The sequence below is a fragment of the Hyperolius riggenbachi genome, chromosome 1, assembly GCF_040937935.1.
Source record: "Hyperolius riggenbachi isolate aHypRig1 chromosome 1, aHypRig1.pri, whole genome shotgun sequence".
In the NCBI taxonomy this organism is placed as follows: domain Eukaryota; kingdom Metazoa; phylum Chordata; class Amphibia; order Anura; family Hyperoliidae; genus Hyperolius; species Hyperolius riggenbachi.
The window spans coordinates 64,061,767-64,077,208 of record NC_090646.1 but is presented as its reverse complement, the minus strand read 5'-3'; the positions used below and the strand labels follow the sequence as shown (position 1 = coordinate 64,077,208).

Sequence of the window (15,442 nt, the reverse complement as noted above, 5' to 3'; positions counted from 1 at the left end):
TATTTAAAGAGTGACTAAAGCGAACAAAAATTGCTATTTTTACATTGCAGTTCGCTTCGGTACTCTCAGTAGAGGTAAACCGCCGCATCCCGAGCCAAAACGAGGGCTTTAGACCCCCCACTCTGGAAATCCACAGAGTTGGGTAAAGGACACCTGAAGTGGGAGGGGTATGGAGGCTGCCTTACTTATTTCCTTTTAAAGGGACTCCGAGCTCACAATAAAAAAGAAAGTTGAACTCACCTGGGGCTTTCTCCAGCCCAGTGCTGGTCGGGAGGTCCCACGACGGCGTCCTGGCTCCTCTCCAACACCCCGATCCGGAATGGCTGACAGGCCGCAGCCCGGGCGACACTCTCCCGAGTGTCGGGCTGCTCCTTCCGCGTATGACGCGGATGACGTCACACGCCGGCCGCCTCGCGTCATCACGGCGGCCGGCGTGAAAGTACTGCGCATGCGCGCTTTAATCGCGCATGCGCAGTACTTTCACGCCGGCCGCCGTGATGACGCGAGGCGGCCGGCGTGTGACGTCATACGCGTCATACGCGGAAGGAGCAGCCCGACACTCGGGAGAGTGTCGCCCGGGCTGCGGCCTGTCAGCCATTCCGGATCGGGGTGTTGGAGAGGAGCCAGGACGCCGTCGTGGGACCTCCCGACCAGCACTGGGCTGGAGAAAGCCCCAGGTGAGTTCAACTTTCTTTTTTATTGTGAGCTCGGAGTCCCTTTAAACAGTGCAAATTTCCTAGCTGTCCTGCCATCTGCCTTTAACCACCCTGGCGGTCTGATTCTTCCCATATTTTAGAGTCTAAAAGTGGTGCAATTTTTTTCAGGGCTGTGGAGTCTGAGTCGTGGAGTTGGCAATTTTGGGTGCCTGGAGTCTGAGTCGGGAAAAAATGCTCTGACTCCGACTCCTAATGAATTTAAACTGTAATTAAAATAGAAAATATGATAAAATGTTCTATTTCTCAGATAATAGTCATCATAAATAATTTATACATACAGTAATAGTTGTGCTTAGTCCGCAAAAATGAAACAAACCAATCAAAATGAGTTACTTGTGCTGCTTCAATAAAGCAGTCCCCGTATTTTTAAAGTCAGATATACACATCTGATTGTGACTGTATATATGATGTGTACACAGGAATCTCTTATATATACTAAATAACATCTATGCTGTAAGTATAAAGCCTGATGTGTAGCCGTGTCACTAATAGAGATGGTCAATGAGATGGAAATAATTCTGCATTGATGCTGATATATGCAAATGTACGCACTCTCTTTGCTCATGAAATCAAATAATTTGATATGTTGTTAAAATTTGGTTTGGTGACTACGAATTAAATGGTACCTGAGAAGGATGAAAAGAAAAGTGTTATACATACCTGGGGCTTTCTCCAGCCCCCTTCAGGCTAATCAGTCCCTCGCTGTCCACCTCCACCACCTGGATCTTCTGCTATGAGTCCTGGTAATTCAGCCAGTCAGCGCAGTCCGACCGCATGCCGCTTCCACAGCCAGGAGCGTGCTGCACCTGCGCAATAGTGCTGCACAGGTGTAGTATGCTCCCGCCGGCGGAGTATGTGCATGCGCACTATGCCAGACTGGCTCAAGTACCTGGACTCATAGCAGAAGATCCAGGTGGCGGAGGAGGACAGCGAGGGACTGATTAGCCTGAAGGGAGCTGGAGGAAGCCCCAGGTATGTATAAAACTTTAATTTCATCAGGTTTACTTTGTTACACTGTAGTACTATACTCTACATATGCACTCTCCACAGAGCTGCAGGGAATCCACTGATAATGTTGTGCACATTGAACACAGAGGTGTTGTCTATCACCCATAAACCTGGTTCAGATTGTGCATGAAGAATGTGTAATAGAGGAAGAATCTCCTTATTCCCCTGCAAAGTACCTGCACATCACTTTTACATGTACCCACAGTTACTTTGCCTAGGGCCTGATAGATGTTCTTTGTTCCGGTCTGTACCTTTTACAAGTACTCTTACCAAGGACTAGTTTTAGTCTATGACAAAAGGGAATAAACATGGCAGTCTCCATATCCTTCTCACTTCAGTTGTCTTTTAAAATTCCTAAGCGTTGGCAGTTAAGAGACGAATTTCATGTTACATACTTTTAATCAACAAAATTGTAATATGCAAATTAGAGGAGTCGGAGTCGAGGAGTCTGAGTTGGTGGAATCCTAAACTGAGGAGTCGGAGTCGGTGGATTTTTGTACCAACTCCACAGCCCTGATTTTTTTTTGCAGGCTTTTAGACCCTAGAAACCGGGAAAAAAATCACACCACAGATCTGCAGCAGCCTCAGCACTCACTCATCTCCCTGGGATCCAGCACGGCAGTTCCCCCTTCATCATCCGGGTGGTGCTGTAACCTTGTAGCGAGATTGCCATCTGTCGTCATGATAACAAACGGCGATCTCACTCGAGAGATGCAGAGACTCGGAGGACAGGAAGGAGAATGGCTGCCAGCATCTGGATTCCCCGGGAGGAGAGTGAAAATGCCTGCTGCGCACTATGCGCTACACAGTTCTGCTGGCGACTACCAAGAGTCACGCTCGGGGTTACCGCCCCTTGCTTGTTTTTTCACCCCGATCCTGACTTGTGATAACCGCCAAGGAGGTGAATACTTGTAGCCATATACCCTGAACAAGCATGCAGATCAAATATTTGACTAAAGTTTGACTGCATTTGCCGCATGCTTGTGTGTGTGATTTAGACACTACTGCCCAGAAAGATCAGCGGGACTGTTAGCCGGTTGGTATTGTTTAAAAGGAAATAAATATGGCAGCCTCCATATCCCGCTCACTTCAAGGTCCATATGCAATTCACTTTTTCACCTAATTTTTTTCCTAGGAAATAGTTTTTCATCTTCTGCTTAAAATAACTTTTCACTGCTCTGCAATTAAAAAAAATACCATAGGTAGGTTAAAAGTACTGTCAAAATTATTAGGGCTGTGGAGTCAGAGTCGAGGAGACGGAGCAATTTTGGGTACTTGGAGACAGGGCTGTGGAGTTGGAGTCGGGGCAATTTTGGGCACCCGGAGTCGGAGTCGTGGTTTCATAAACTGAGGAGTCGGAGTTGGAGTCTAAAGATTTTTGTCCCGACTCCACAGCCCTGCCTGGAGTCGGAGTCAGAGGTTTTATAAACTGGGGAGTCGGATGATTTTTGTACCAAATCCACAGCCCTGGTAAGTATTAGACTAAGGAGTTATAAACTGAGGAGTCAGAGTCCGAGGAGTTTTGTACCGACTCCACAGCCCTGAAAATTATTCTGAGTATTTTCTTGCTTGCTGGTGGCTTAAAAGGCATTTGTTAAATTTTATTTTTTCATGGAAGCAGACATATTGTTAACATCCTGTGCTTACAAATTACAGTAGCTGATCTCCCGTGCCAGGCAGCTGACAGAGCGGAGGGCAAATTACCCCTGGGGCTACTTACCTTGGGAGGGGGAAGCCTCTAGATTCTATCGCGGCTTCCCCCGTCCTCCTCCGTCCCACAGTGGTCTCACTGCAGCCCTGGGATTGCACAGCCGACAATTTATCAGGCTGTGCAATATTTACCTTCCCTGACTCTCAGGGCTGTGGAGTCGGAGTCGTGGAGTCGGGTAATTTTGGGTGCCTGGAGTCGGAGTCGGGAAAAAATGCACCGACTCCGACTCCTAATGAATTTGTAACTGTAATTAAAATAGAAAATATGATAAAATGTTCTATTTCTCAGATAATAGTCATTAAAAATAATGTATAAATACAGTATATATACAGTAATAGCTGTGCTTAGTCCACAAAAATGAAATAAACCAATCAAAATTAATTAGTTGTGCTGCTTCAATAAAGCAGTCACCGAATTTTTAAGGTCAGATATACATATCTGATTGTGACTGTATATATGATGTGTACACAGGAATCTCTTATATATGTTACGGACAGAACCCGAAGTTTGGCCAGAACTAGAAGTGGCCGGCCACTTCGGGTTCTGGCCGGCCAATGTGCGAACTGGCCGCTGCGCTGCGGCCAATGTGAGAAATGAAACAATTCCTGTAAGGTTTAATGTGATGTTGTGGCCGCAGCGCAGCGGGGGCAAAAAATGTATCACACATCTTTACTTTATTCAATGGCATTAAGCCGCCCGGCTTTTTCCTCTGCCTCTCTCTCCTCCCCCCCCCGCCTCTCTCTCTCCTTCTCTTTATGGGCACAGCCGGGCGGGGACACGCGTGTCCCTCTGGAGTCGTTCGTCGCGGCAGGGGAATCCTGCCGTTCTTGCAGAGCGGGTGCTGGCAGAAGCGATGTCTGCAGCCTCCCCGCTCTGCTCTCCTGCCGCGAGGAACGACTCTCCTGGACACGCGTGTCCCCGCCCGGCTGTGCCCATAAGAGAAGGGGGGAGAGAGAGGCGGGGGGGGGGAGGAGAGAGAGGCAGAGGAAAAAGCCGGGCGGCTTAATGCCATTGAATAAAGTAAAGATGTGTGATACATTTTTTGCCCCCCGCTGCGCTGCGGCCACAACATCACATTAAACCTTACAGGAATTGTTTCATTTCTCACATTGGCCGCAGCGCAGCGGCCAGTTCGCGCATTGGCCGGCCAGAACCCGAAGTGGCCGGCCACTTCTAGTTCTGGCCAAACTTCGGGTTCTGGCCGTAACATATATACTAAATAACATCTATGCTGTAAGAATAAAGCCTGATGTGTAGCCGTGTCACTAATAGAGATGGTCAATGAGATGGAAATAATTCTGCACTGATGCTGATTTATGCAAATGTATGCACTCCCTTTGCTGATGAAATCAAATAATTTGATATGTTGTTAAAATTTGGTTTGGTGACTACAAATTAAAGGGTACCTGAGACGGATGAAAAGTAAAGTTATATACATTAGATTTGATATTAAGCGCTACACAGTCCTGCTTCTGAAGGAGGGAAATCCTCTCTATCACAAAAGTTCTTTTATATTGCCGAACTGGTTCTCACCACCACCACACCAGATATTGGAAAGGGACTCACCCTCTTCTAAGACCTCCAATTGGGTCTTAGTCTCGCCTTGGGGATATTCCCAGGTCACCCCCGACCTTACCGATCTGTATCTTTAGTGGGCTGGGCCAATCCTTGATATTATTCCACAAGTACTGACAGATAACCTCCAAACAAACAAAGCTCACATAGCGTAATACTGTATGATATTAAAAGTTCTTAAAAATTTATTGCACTTACAATATTCTCCGAATAAAAACAGCATGAGTTTTGCAACGGGCTCTCCCCCGTATTGGTGGCCTCCGGAGGGCTCCCCAAAGGTAGCTTCTCGGACTGGCTGCCGCGCGGTCAGCCTTCCGTATGGTTTCCGCTTCTGCCCCCACTGTTGGCTCTGCACTCCACGCCGTCTCAGGTCCCGCCCGACTAGTTTCGTCACAGTACGTGACTCATCAAGAGCTCCCGTACTGTATGTAATATCATACAGTATTACGCTATGTGAGCTTTGTTTGTTTGGAGGTTATCTGTCAGTACTTGTGGAATAATATCAAGGATTGGCCCAGCCCACTAAAGATACAGATCGGTAAGGTCGGGGGTGACCTGGGAATATCCCCAAGGCGAGACTAAGACCCAATTGGAGGTCTTAGAAGAGGGTGAGTCCCTTTCCAATATCTGGTGTGGTGGTGGTGAGAACCAGTTCGGCAATATAAAAGAACTTTTGTGATAGAGATGATTTCCCTCCTTCAGAAGCAGGACTGTGTAGCGCTTAATATCAAATCTAATATTGACTGTATAAAAATATTGGCGCACTTCCTGATTTGAGTGTATACATTTGCGCATCTCAATTGGTTTGTGAAAGTTATATACATACCTGGGGCTTCCTCCAGCCCCCTTCAGGCTAATCAGTCCCTCGCTGTCCTCCACCACCCGGATCTTCTGCTATGAGTCCTGGTAATTCAGCCAGTCAGCGCTGTCCGGCCGCATGCCGCTCCCACAGCCAGGAACATTCTGCACCTGCGCAATAGTGCTGCACAGGTGTAGTATGCTCCTGGCGGCGGAGTGTGTGCATGCGCACTACGCCCGACTGGCTCAAGTACCTGGACTCATAGCAGAAGATCCAGGTGGTGGAGGAGGACAGCGAGGGACTGATTATCCTGAAGGCGGCTGGAGGAAGCCCCAGGTATGTATAAAACTTTAATTTCATCTGTCTCAGGTTTACTTTGTTACACAGTAGTACTATACTCTACATATGCACTCCCCACAGAGCTGCAGGGAATCCACTGAGAATGCTGTGCACATTGAACACAGAGGTGTTGTCTGTCACCCATAAACCTTGTTCAGATTGTGCATGAAGAATGTGTAATAGAGGAAGAATCTCCTCATTCCCCTGCAGAGTACCTGCACATCACTTTTACATGTACCCACACTTACATTGCCTAGGGCCTGATAGATGTTCTTTGTTCCGGTTTGTACCATTTATAAGTACTCTTACCACGGAATAGTTTTAGTCTAAAGGGAATAAATATAGTAGTCTACATATCCTTCTCACTTCAGTTGTCTTGTAAAATTCCTAAGCGTTGGCAGTTAAGAGACGAATTTCATGTTGCATACTTTTAATCAACAAAATTGTAATATGCAAATTAGAGGAGTCGGAGTCTGAGTCGGTGGAATCCTAAACTGAGGAGTCGGAGTCGGTGGATTTTTGGACCGACTCCACCTCCCTGCACTCTAGCGGAGTGCGCTGTTGTGGCTCTCAGCTCGGAAATAGCCGATCCCAGTCGGATCCGGTCCACTGCGCAGGCGACTTGCGCCTATGCAGTAGAGCGTACCTGACAGGGAGTGGCTATTTTCACCTATTTCCGCGCCGAGAGCTGCTCCTGCGCTAAAGCCGGGAGGGTAAATCTTTACGTGGCCACCGTTCGTACACCTCTAGCGAGACCAGCGTGGGACACAGGAGGATGGGGGTAGCCTCGATAGGATCTATTTTTTTTTCATACAAATACTCTAAGTCTTGAAAAGGAGACATTAAAACCTGTATACTTGTAAACATATGACAATTACATTGATGATTATTGTGTACCCAATAACAGGATCCATGTCACACGAACAGAGGCTGACGCATAGTCTGGACCAGGCGCTCACCTCTGCCCTGGGCTCCATGCCATCCTACACGGCAAAGTTTACGAGGAATCAACAGGGGTTTCACATGGAGAGCGCCAGCAGCCATTCATGGACTGCAGATTGCACCCCAACCGGTATTGTGTACACATTTTATTGTTATCTAACCAGTTAACTTATAGATGGCTTATAAAAACACGAGCGGCGTCCAGAAAACGATAGTAGTAATTCTAAAAGAAGGTAATTATTTAGCACATTGATAACGCGTTTCTCAGCTCAAAGCCGCTTCCTCAAGTCAATAAACAGTGCAAGGTTCGTAGTAATAACCAACTTTGAGCACCTGTCAGACATTGCAAGCTTCGTAGCTTTGTCTGTCAGAACTGGTTACTATGGTACTACGAACCTTGCACTGTTTATTGACCTGAGGAAGCAGCTTTGAGATGTGAAACGTGTTGTCGTTTAACTAAAAGTCTGAATTATATGTTCAGTGAACTCATTAACTGCCTTACGACCACTCCACGCCAATTGGTGAGAATGCAGCAGCTCTCCCGGGACCACCTAACGCTAATTGGTGTAAAGTCCTGGGGCGGAGATGACAGGGGATTTGCTTGCACTGATGGGAGCATCCCCGCTTGAATCATGGTTCTCCGCCGGGATCGCCGCTAGCAGACTGTAAACCGTAAAAAACACGTTTATTTCTGTGTACAGCGCTGCGATCTATAGCAGTGCTGTACGGGGACACTCTGACACTGAGCTGTCCCCTGCATTGGCCACAAAAGTGATCAGCTCTCATAGGCTGATGCCTATGAGAGCGGATTACACTGGCTCTTGGTAGGGGGGGGGGGGGGGGGGATGATGGCACGTTACATGTAAAGTAAAATAGGTGTTTTTATAAAAAAAGATGCCACCAAAAGAAAGCGCTGTTGGTGGCAAGAAAATGGGGACAAAATCCATTGGTGTGCCAAGTGTTATGGCTCTGCAGTAAGCTTTTACAGCTGCACAGCCCTGAATTGTAAAATATAGCCTGATCACTAAGGGGGTGTAAGCCTACGGTCCTCGAGAGGTTAAGGTAAGCCTACATTCGCCTTTTTTTCAAATTATTATTGATCACTATCATTTGGGCGCCTCATGTGGTTTTATCTTACTTTGTTTTTATCCCAGTGGGGGTTGGAATTGAACCTGAAGTGAAAAATAGAATGAAAACGTTACACTTTAGTAGAGGGAAGCCTCTGGAGAGTCTAGCTCAGGGGTCAGGAACCTTTTTGTCTGAGAGAGCCATAAACGTCCCACATTTTGAAATGTAATTCCGTGAGAGCCATACAATATGTTTCAAACTGGGGCAGTAGGGCTCACGTCCCTGTTGCCATGGTGAGCAGCGGAAGTATTTCTCCTGTCTGGCTCTCGGGGAAATTGCTGATGTTGCTGAAACCCAAGAGAACCGGAAGACTCTGACACGTCTTCCGGTTCTCTTGGGTTTCAGCAACATCAGCAATTTCCCCGAGAGCCAGACAGGAGAAATACCGACTAACAGCTTGTACAATTAGCTAGCTGACTTGGGGGTTAATTCACTTTGTAGGATGAGATCCCCACACTTTGGCCCAATAAGCTGACTGTCAAGTGACAGGCAGCCTATTGGGCCAATCAAAGTGCAGGGATCTCGTTCTACAAAGTCACTGGACCTGACAGGATCCAGAGTGGGACAATTGGATCAGCCGTTGGTTTTGGGGTAGCGCGAGTAAGTTAGTTCTGCATTCTACAGCAGTAGCGTGCACTACTTTGACATTTTTACTTGCGCTGCCACACTAAGCTGTGCTGCTTGAGCAGTGTAGCTTAGTGAGTCAACCACTACTGATTTGTCTGTGAGCCAGATGTAGTTATCAAAAGAGCTGCATCTTGCTCCCGAGCCATAGGTTCCCTATCCCTGGTCTAGAGGCCTCCCCAATCCATCTCAAGCCCAACATTCCATATGGTGCAGAGTGTTAGGCTTGGTGTTTGCTAGAGATGCCACCATATCTGCTTCTTGGGCTCATTCTTTATGGTAAACTCATCAAAATGTACCAGAAAGAGCCTGAGAAGAGTGGATCTGTTCAGAGCAATGAGCCCAGGCCGTAGACAGAAGGCTGAAACGGACAATAAGTAACAGTACATACAGATATCCTAGATGGGGAAGACTTTATGGTTAGATCAGTATTGGAATGTTAAAAGCCTGCTTGTGAATGATTAGTAAAAGGTGACTGCTTTACTTACTTGGCTATCTTTTATCTTTTTTATCGGTGGAGCAGCTTTAAATGCAAATTAAAGGGAACCCCAAAAGGGGTTGTAAAATAAACAGAAGAACAATGCTACCTGATCCGGATACCTCTTCCCTTACCCTCTGCAATAGCGACAATTGCTTGTCACTATTTTTTTTTTTTTTTGAGGGGAGGGAAGATAGTGCAGCAGAGAGCGTTGCGGGGGGGGGGGGGGGGGGGAGAGACACTCAGAGGCATGTCCTGCATGAGGGAACTTCCCATTCCGCCCAACCCCCCCCCCCCCCCCCCCCCCCCCCACACACACACACACACACACACACACACACACACACACACCACCTTGCTGCCTTGGGTACACTTTAATTATTTTAAAAAAATGTTTAACCTTTCACACAGAACATGTTGGTTTGCCACAAATGCCTTCTGAAGCTGACCGGTTGTTATGACGAAAACCTTCCTCCTCCGCCCTCCACTAGAGGACTAGAGGACGCTATTAGCTGCAAGGAGGCAGGTTGTTCATTTAGCTTAAAGTGTGCCTGAAGTGACATGAGATAAAAACGAGTACATACAAGTAGTCCCCGACTTACGAATACCTGAATTACAAACAGCATGGATTCTGTGTTTCCATGGGAACAAGTAAAAAAAAAAAGGGGGGGGGTCAAGTTGGACTTGTAGTTTTTGAGAAAATCTATTTTAAAAAATTAAGGTACAGAGGGCAGAGGTGACACAGAGCGGGACACTGGAGGCACAGGGGGGCACAGAGGAAGTACAGGGGACAGAGATGGCATAGTGTTCCAACTTAAGAACAGATTCAGGTTAAGAACGAGCCTACAGTCCCTGTCTCGTTCGTTAACCAGGGACTACCTGTATAATACTAGTCCTTGTATGATAATATCTCAAGTCCTTTTCTGTTTTCCAGTGCAGCAAGAGTTGAAAAAAAAATTGTTATCTATGCAAACAGCTTATAGACAGCTTGTCCAATTAAGTAGATGATAAAGCAGCTGAGAAATGGTGAGATAAGGCTTCTGATAAGGTTTAAAGGGTCATTACTTCTTTATCTCTTTTAGCATAAGAAGGCAGAGTGTGGATTCTAAACAGCAACTGTGATTGTCTGAGGCAATCTTACAAGAAATTAAGCCATTATACAGAAAATAAAAATGACTCATTGCATGTTACTAATGCAAATTTTTCGAGTTTCACCTGTACATTCATATTTTTTTTTGTACCCATTTTGAACTGTATGGTAATGTCCCCTTAAAGGACTCATGAGGCCAAAAAAGAAACCTAGGTTACCTTGCCTTCTGCGCAGGCGCACGCGAGCACAAATGTGCCTATGTCATCGGGAGTGTACTGCGCAGTTGCATTACTACTGCGCACTGCGCTCCCGGAGCTGCGCCGAGGGACACAAATTACTTGTAGGGGCTGGAAGAAGCCCGAGGCAAGTAAAAAAATTTTCTTTTTGGCCTTGAGTCCTTTAAGGACCAGAACATTTTTTTTCTTTCATAAATCGAGCTGTGATCACTGTGATTGGCTCACAGTGATGACAGGGTCAGAAGCCAATGAAATTAGCTTCTGACCAGCACATGGAGCTCTGCTGTCATTCAGACAGCTGAGTGGGCAGTGGTGACAGAGTGACTGGACCGGCGTGTGTGTGTGTGTGTGTGTGTGTGTGTGTGTGTGACAGGAACAGGTGAAATCTACATCCTGTCAGAGTAGGGGGTGGATCAAGTGACATTGATGAAAAATGACACGAGAAGGACAGGAGGCCAGTATACAGCATAGGACTTTGTGATAAGGTGAAGAATGGTAAATATTAAACTAGCTACTCACAAACCTGGGTTGCATGATGGCAACCACCTTCAGTGAGTGTGGGAAACGCCTGTCCCGCACACGGGTATGTGGAAGGTTCCTCTATGAATGGGTCACTCTCTCTAAAATATATTTATATATATATATATATATATATATATATATATATATATATATATATATATATATATATATATATATATATACATATACATATACATATACATATACATATACATATATATATATATATATATATATATATATATATATATATATATATATATATATATATATATATATATATATATATATATATATATATATATATATATATATATACATACATACATCTACATACAGACTAAGGTCTCGACCCTTCAAAGGAATGTAATGCAAGGGGTGAGGGGCGCCCAATTGGGTGTAGAGACATAAATTGAGTCCGAGCACCTCTCATGGGCGTGCCTGTAAGCCAGACAACTTCCAACAAAGTCGTGCTATGACCCCTCTGGAGGGGCCTCTTGCAATGGCCATGCGTGTCACTTCATCTTCCTGCTTTATTCAGTGATGCACTTCTCTAACAGAGAAGACAGGGGTGACCCAGAAGTTATAACATAGCCAAGATGGCAGCCGCAATTTTAAATTGAAATCGAACGAAAACTATTTGGTGTAGAGTGGCGATTCAGGCATCAAATGAGAGGAGAGCACAACCTACAGTAAGGTATGCATCTTTAAGTACTTTGCAGTACTGGTCGGAGTCTTAAAGGCATGCGAGGTGCTCGGAGTCCCTTTAAAAAGTAATAAAAATAAACAGATAGCTTACCTCAAAGAGATGTCCAAGCTTGTGTTCACAAAAATTAGATAGAGGTGCATCGGGCTCCGCTGGATGGAGTATTTGGCACACTATTGACCTGAGGAAGGGGAGGTTCAGCTCATGAAACGCATTGGCCTCAATTCACTAAGATCATGCTGGAGTTAATAAGGCAAGAGAAAACTTATCTCCACACAGTGAGAGAGTTATCTTATCTCTTCATTCCTTAAAGAGAGTCTAAAGCGAGAATAAATCTCGCTTCAGACCTCATAGATAGCAGGGGCACGTGTGCCCCTGCTAAACCGCCGCTATCGCGCCGCTAAACGGGGGTCCCTTCACCCCCAAATCTCCTCGGTGCAGCGGGGGAGCGCTTCCTGGTTGGGGCAGGGCTAACCGCCGCAGCCCTGCCCCACGCGTGTCTGTCAGAGCGTATCTCCGCCTCTCCCCCGCCCCTCTCAGTCTTCCTTCACTGAGCGGGGCGGGGGAGAGGCGACGATGCACTGCTGATAGACACGACTGGAGGCAGGGCTGCAGCCGTTAGCTCTGCCTCCAGGAACGACCAATTCCACGACTAACGTTTGCGGGGGTGGGTTTGGGGGTGAAGGGAGCCCCGTTTAGTGGCGCAATAGCGGCGGTTTAGCAGGGGCACACATGCCCCTGCTAACTATGAGCTCTGAAGCGAGATTTATTCTCGCTTCAGGGTCTCTTTAAGTTACCTCCTCTGTAGTTAATTTACCTCCTCTGTAGTTATTTTCACACGCAGTTAATAAACAGCCTGTCTTTAACTGTGGAGTTATTTTAAGGATTGAAGAGTTAACTTAAAGACAGAAAAGTTAACTTTAGGTTTGCCTGAGGTAAAATGTTTCCTGAATACGACATGCCTCATCACCATGGTGATAACTCCAGAAACGTTATTAAAGACAGGAGTTAAGCTTGGTGAATTGAGGCCATTGTCTTTTATCATGTAGATAAATCATTTTGGTGAGTATAAACTTAGACCTCTTTTTGAGGTAAGTTACTTATTGATTTTTATTACTTTTTGAAGTCTCTACACCTCCTCATGTGCCCCTATTTCCCTTTATCAGAGACTTACAGCAACACACAGGATGTAGTCTTCACCTATGTTGGTATGGAAAGGGTTAGTCTTTTTCTGATTTAGCGCTTTGAAGACAAAAGTGCCACACTTCCTTTCTTCTTGAATGACACAGAGATGTTGGAGTTGAGGAGTCTTTGTGTCGGGTGTCACGTACCGCTAATAACAGCTTTGTGCTCGTGTTTTCTTTATTCTCCAGAGCACAATAGGAGCAGCGCGGTGCAACACTGCGCTTCTTGCATGAGGACGTTGTCGGCGTATTCCAGAGCCGAGCCCATCTATCAGCTCTCCTGCGGCCACTTGATGTGTCGTCCCTGCCTGGCTGAGACCCAGAAGAGCCTCTCCTTCTTGTGCAAGAATTGCAACCAATCCGTGGCCACTCGTGATGTGCTGAGGGTCCATCTGTAGGCCCCGCCAGGCTTCAGACACCTTACCCAGAATTCCACCGGACAGAGTTCAGCTCTCCTCCGAGGGTGCGACGCCTAACATCACTGATCTTTGCTGCTAATCAATACAGACTTGTGCGAATTTACTTAGAGGGTTGAGTTTGGCGGGCTGCAACAGGTGGCTGAAGCATCTTTCTCATAGCCCTGCTAACAAGACCCAGATAACCTGTTCTGTGTTTACAATGAGATGCATCGCTGTGCTAGCTTCAAACAGCTTGAACTCTCTGTAAGGATTCTATATTGGAATTAAGTGCACTTGTGTGTTGTGTGCCACATGCTTCCTTCCCTTACAGGAAAACTGCATTCTTCCAGAAACTTTGATACTGTAAGGCGGGGCAGTAATATCAGTAACGTTGTAAGGCTCAGTGACCACTTGCGCCTGATCAGCAGGAGCGGACAGTGTCATGACCACTCCAATGGTACGGCTGTAGCCTGGGTAGATGTTACCCCCATAGGCTAATCCTGGGATTATCACCAACTGCACACTTGTCACTCTACGCTGATCCATTGCAGAGTGACAAGTGGAAACCGCTCCTATGTATAAAATATAAGCTGTACACTGTCCGTTTATCAGTGAGTGGAGAATGGACAATAAAAATGTCCGTTCTCCGCTCAAGTGGGAACAGAGCCTAAAGGTGGCCACTGACGATACAATTTGCCAAATGATCGTTTACGAATGATTCTTCATATGAACGATTGGAAATGATCATTTCGGACCACTACTAGACAAATATCCTAACCCAGTGATCTGCAAACTTGGCTCTCCAGCTGTTAAGGAACTACAAGTCCCACAATGCATTGCAGGAGTGTGCCAGCCACAGTCATGATTCATAAAGGAAAATGCATTGTGGGACTTGTAGTTCCTTGACAGCTGGAGAGCAAAGTTGGCAGTTCACCGTCCTAACCGATTAGATTGACGTCACCGATCCAAAAATCGATTAAAAAGATCTATTAATCTGATCAGATCCGTTAGATTTTTTTTTTTCCATTAGTGGTCGCAAACGATCATTGCCGGTCGTTAACACAAAGAATTGTTTCTTAACGATTGATCAGTAAATAGTATCATTGGTGGCCACCTTATATGTTACACACAAGTCAGGTTTACAGCAAAGATGTCCACTATTTTCTTCTTATTGTGCAATGTTGCAATCTGAACTGACTCTTCCTGAGACAATATAGAGGAATCTCCAGAGACAAAAGAATATGGGGGGGGGGGGGGGGGGGGGGAGAGAGAAACTTGCTTATCAGTTTTCACGCAGCTGGCGAGCAGTAGGGCCTCTTCAAACTCGTAGCGAGATACAGAAGCAATTTACAAGCAAATAGACAGATATTTAAAAGTGGGTTATACAAAAGTAGGATTGAAGTAAATTTAAAACGTCCTGTTAAAAAAAAAGCTATTTAAAGAGAAGTCTCTGGTTCCCATAGAGTCTTCCCAGTCCTCACTCTCTCTGTATTAGGGATGACCAATGAGATGTGACTATTTCCGAATTCATGCAGGGTTATGTAAATTTGCATGCAAATCTGTGCAGCTTGAATATGGACCAATCAAGTCCCACCCAGGTTTACATTGATAGGTCCATTTTCTAGCTGCATATTTTTGTATAAAAATGCACACAACCCTGCATGAACTCAGAAATGTTCGCATCTCATTGATCATCCCTACTCTGTCTCTTTGGTCCAGTGCTGTCTGTACAACCCCCCCCACCACCACCACCACCACCAATCAGTCGATCGGAAATGCTTAAAATATTTAAATAGAAATACTGGCTATTGTTTCGTGTGTATGTCCTCTCAATTCATTTTTGATCGAATATGATTGGAAGTGCGATTGGAATATTAAAAAAAAAAAAATAGCACACGTGTGTACACCAGCGTTCTTCTATATCTGATCCCTGTCACATCTGAATATTGATCTCCTCGCTCTATTGGATTGAATCTGGAGTGAAAA

The 15,442-nt window shown here is 45.7% G+C and overlaps 1 protein-coding gene across 2 annotated transcripts in view; it reads left to right on the top strand.

The window, feature by feature from the left end:
- UBOX5 (U-box domain containing 5) overlaps positions 1 to 13,680 on the top strand; it is a 69,714-nt gene extending 56,034 nt beyond the window's left edge. For both annotated transcript variants that reach the window (XM_068274791.1, XM_068274802.1), the window contains exons 4-5: positions 7,056 to 7,220; positions 13,248 to 13,680. In XM_068274791.1, coding sequence (XP_068130892.1) covers positions 7,056 to 7,220; positions 13,248 to 13,456 — 374 coding nt within the window. In that variant the 3' untranslated portion in view covers positions 13,457 to 13,680. The remainder of the gene's footprint in view (positions 1 to 7,055; positions 7,221 to 13,247) is intronic.
- Positions 13,681 to 15,442: the final 1,762 nt, after the last annotated feature.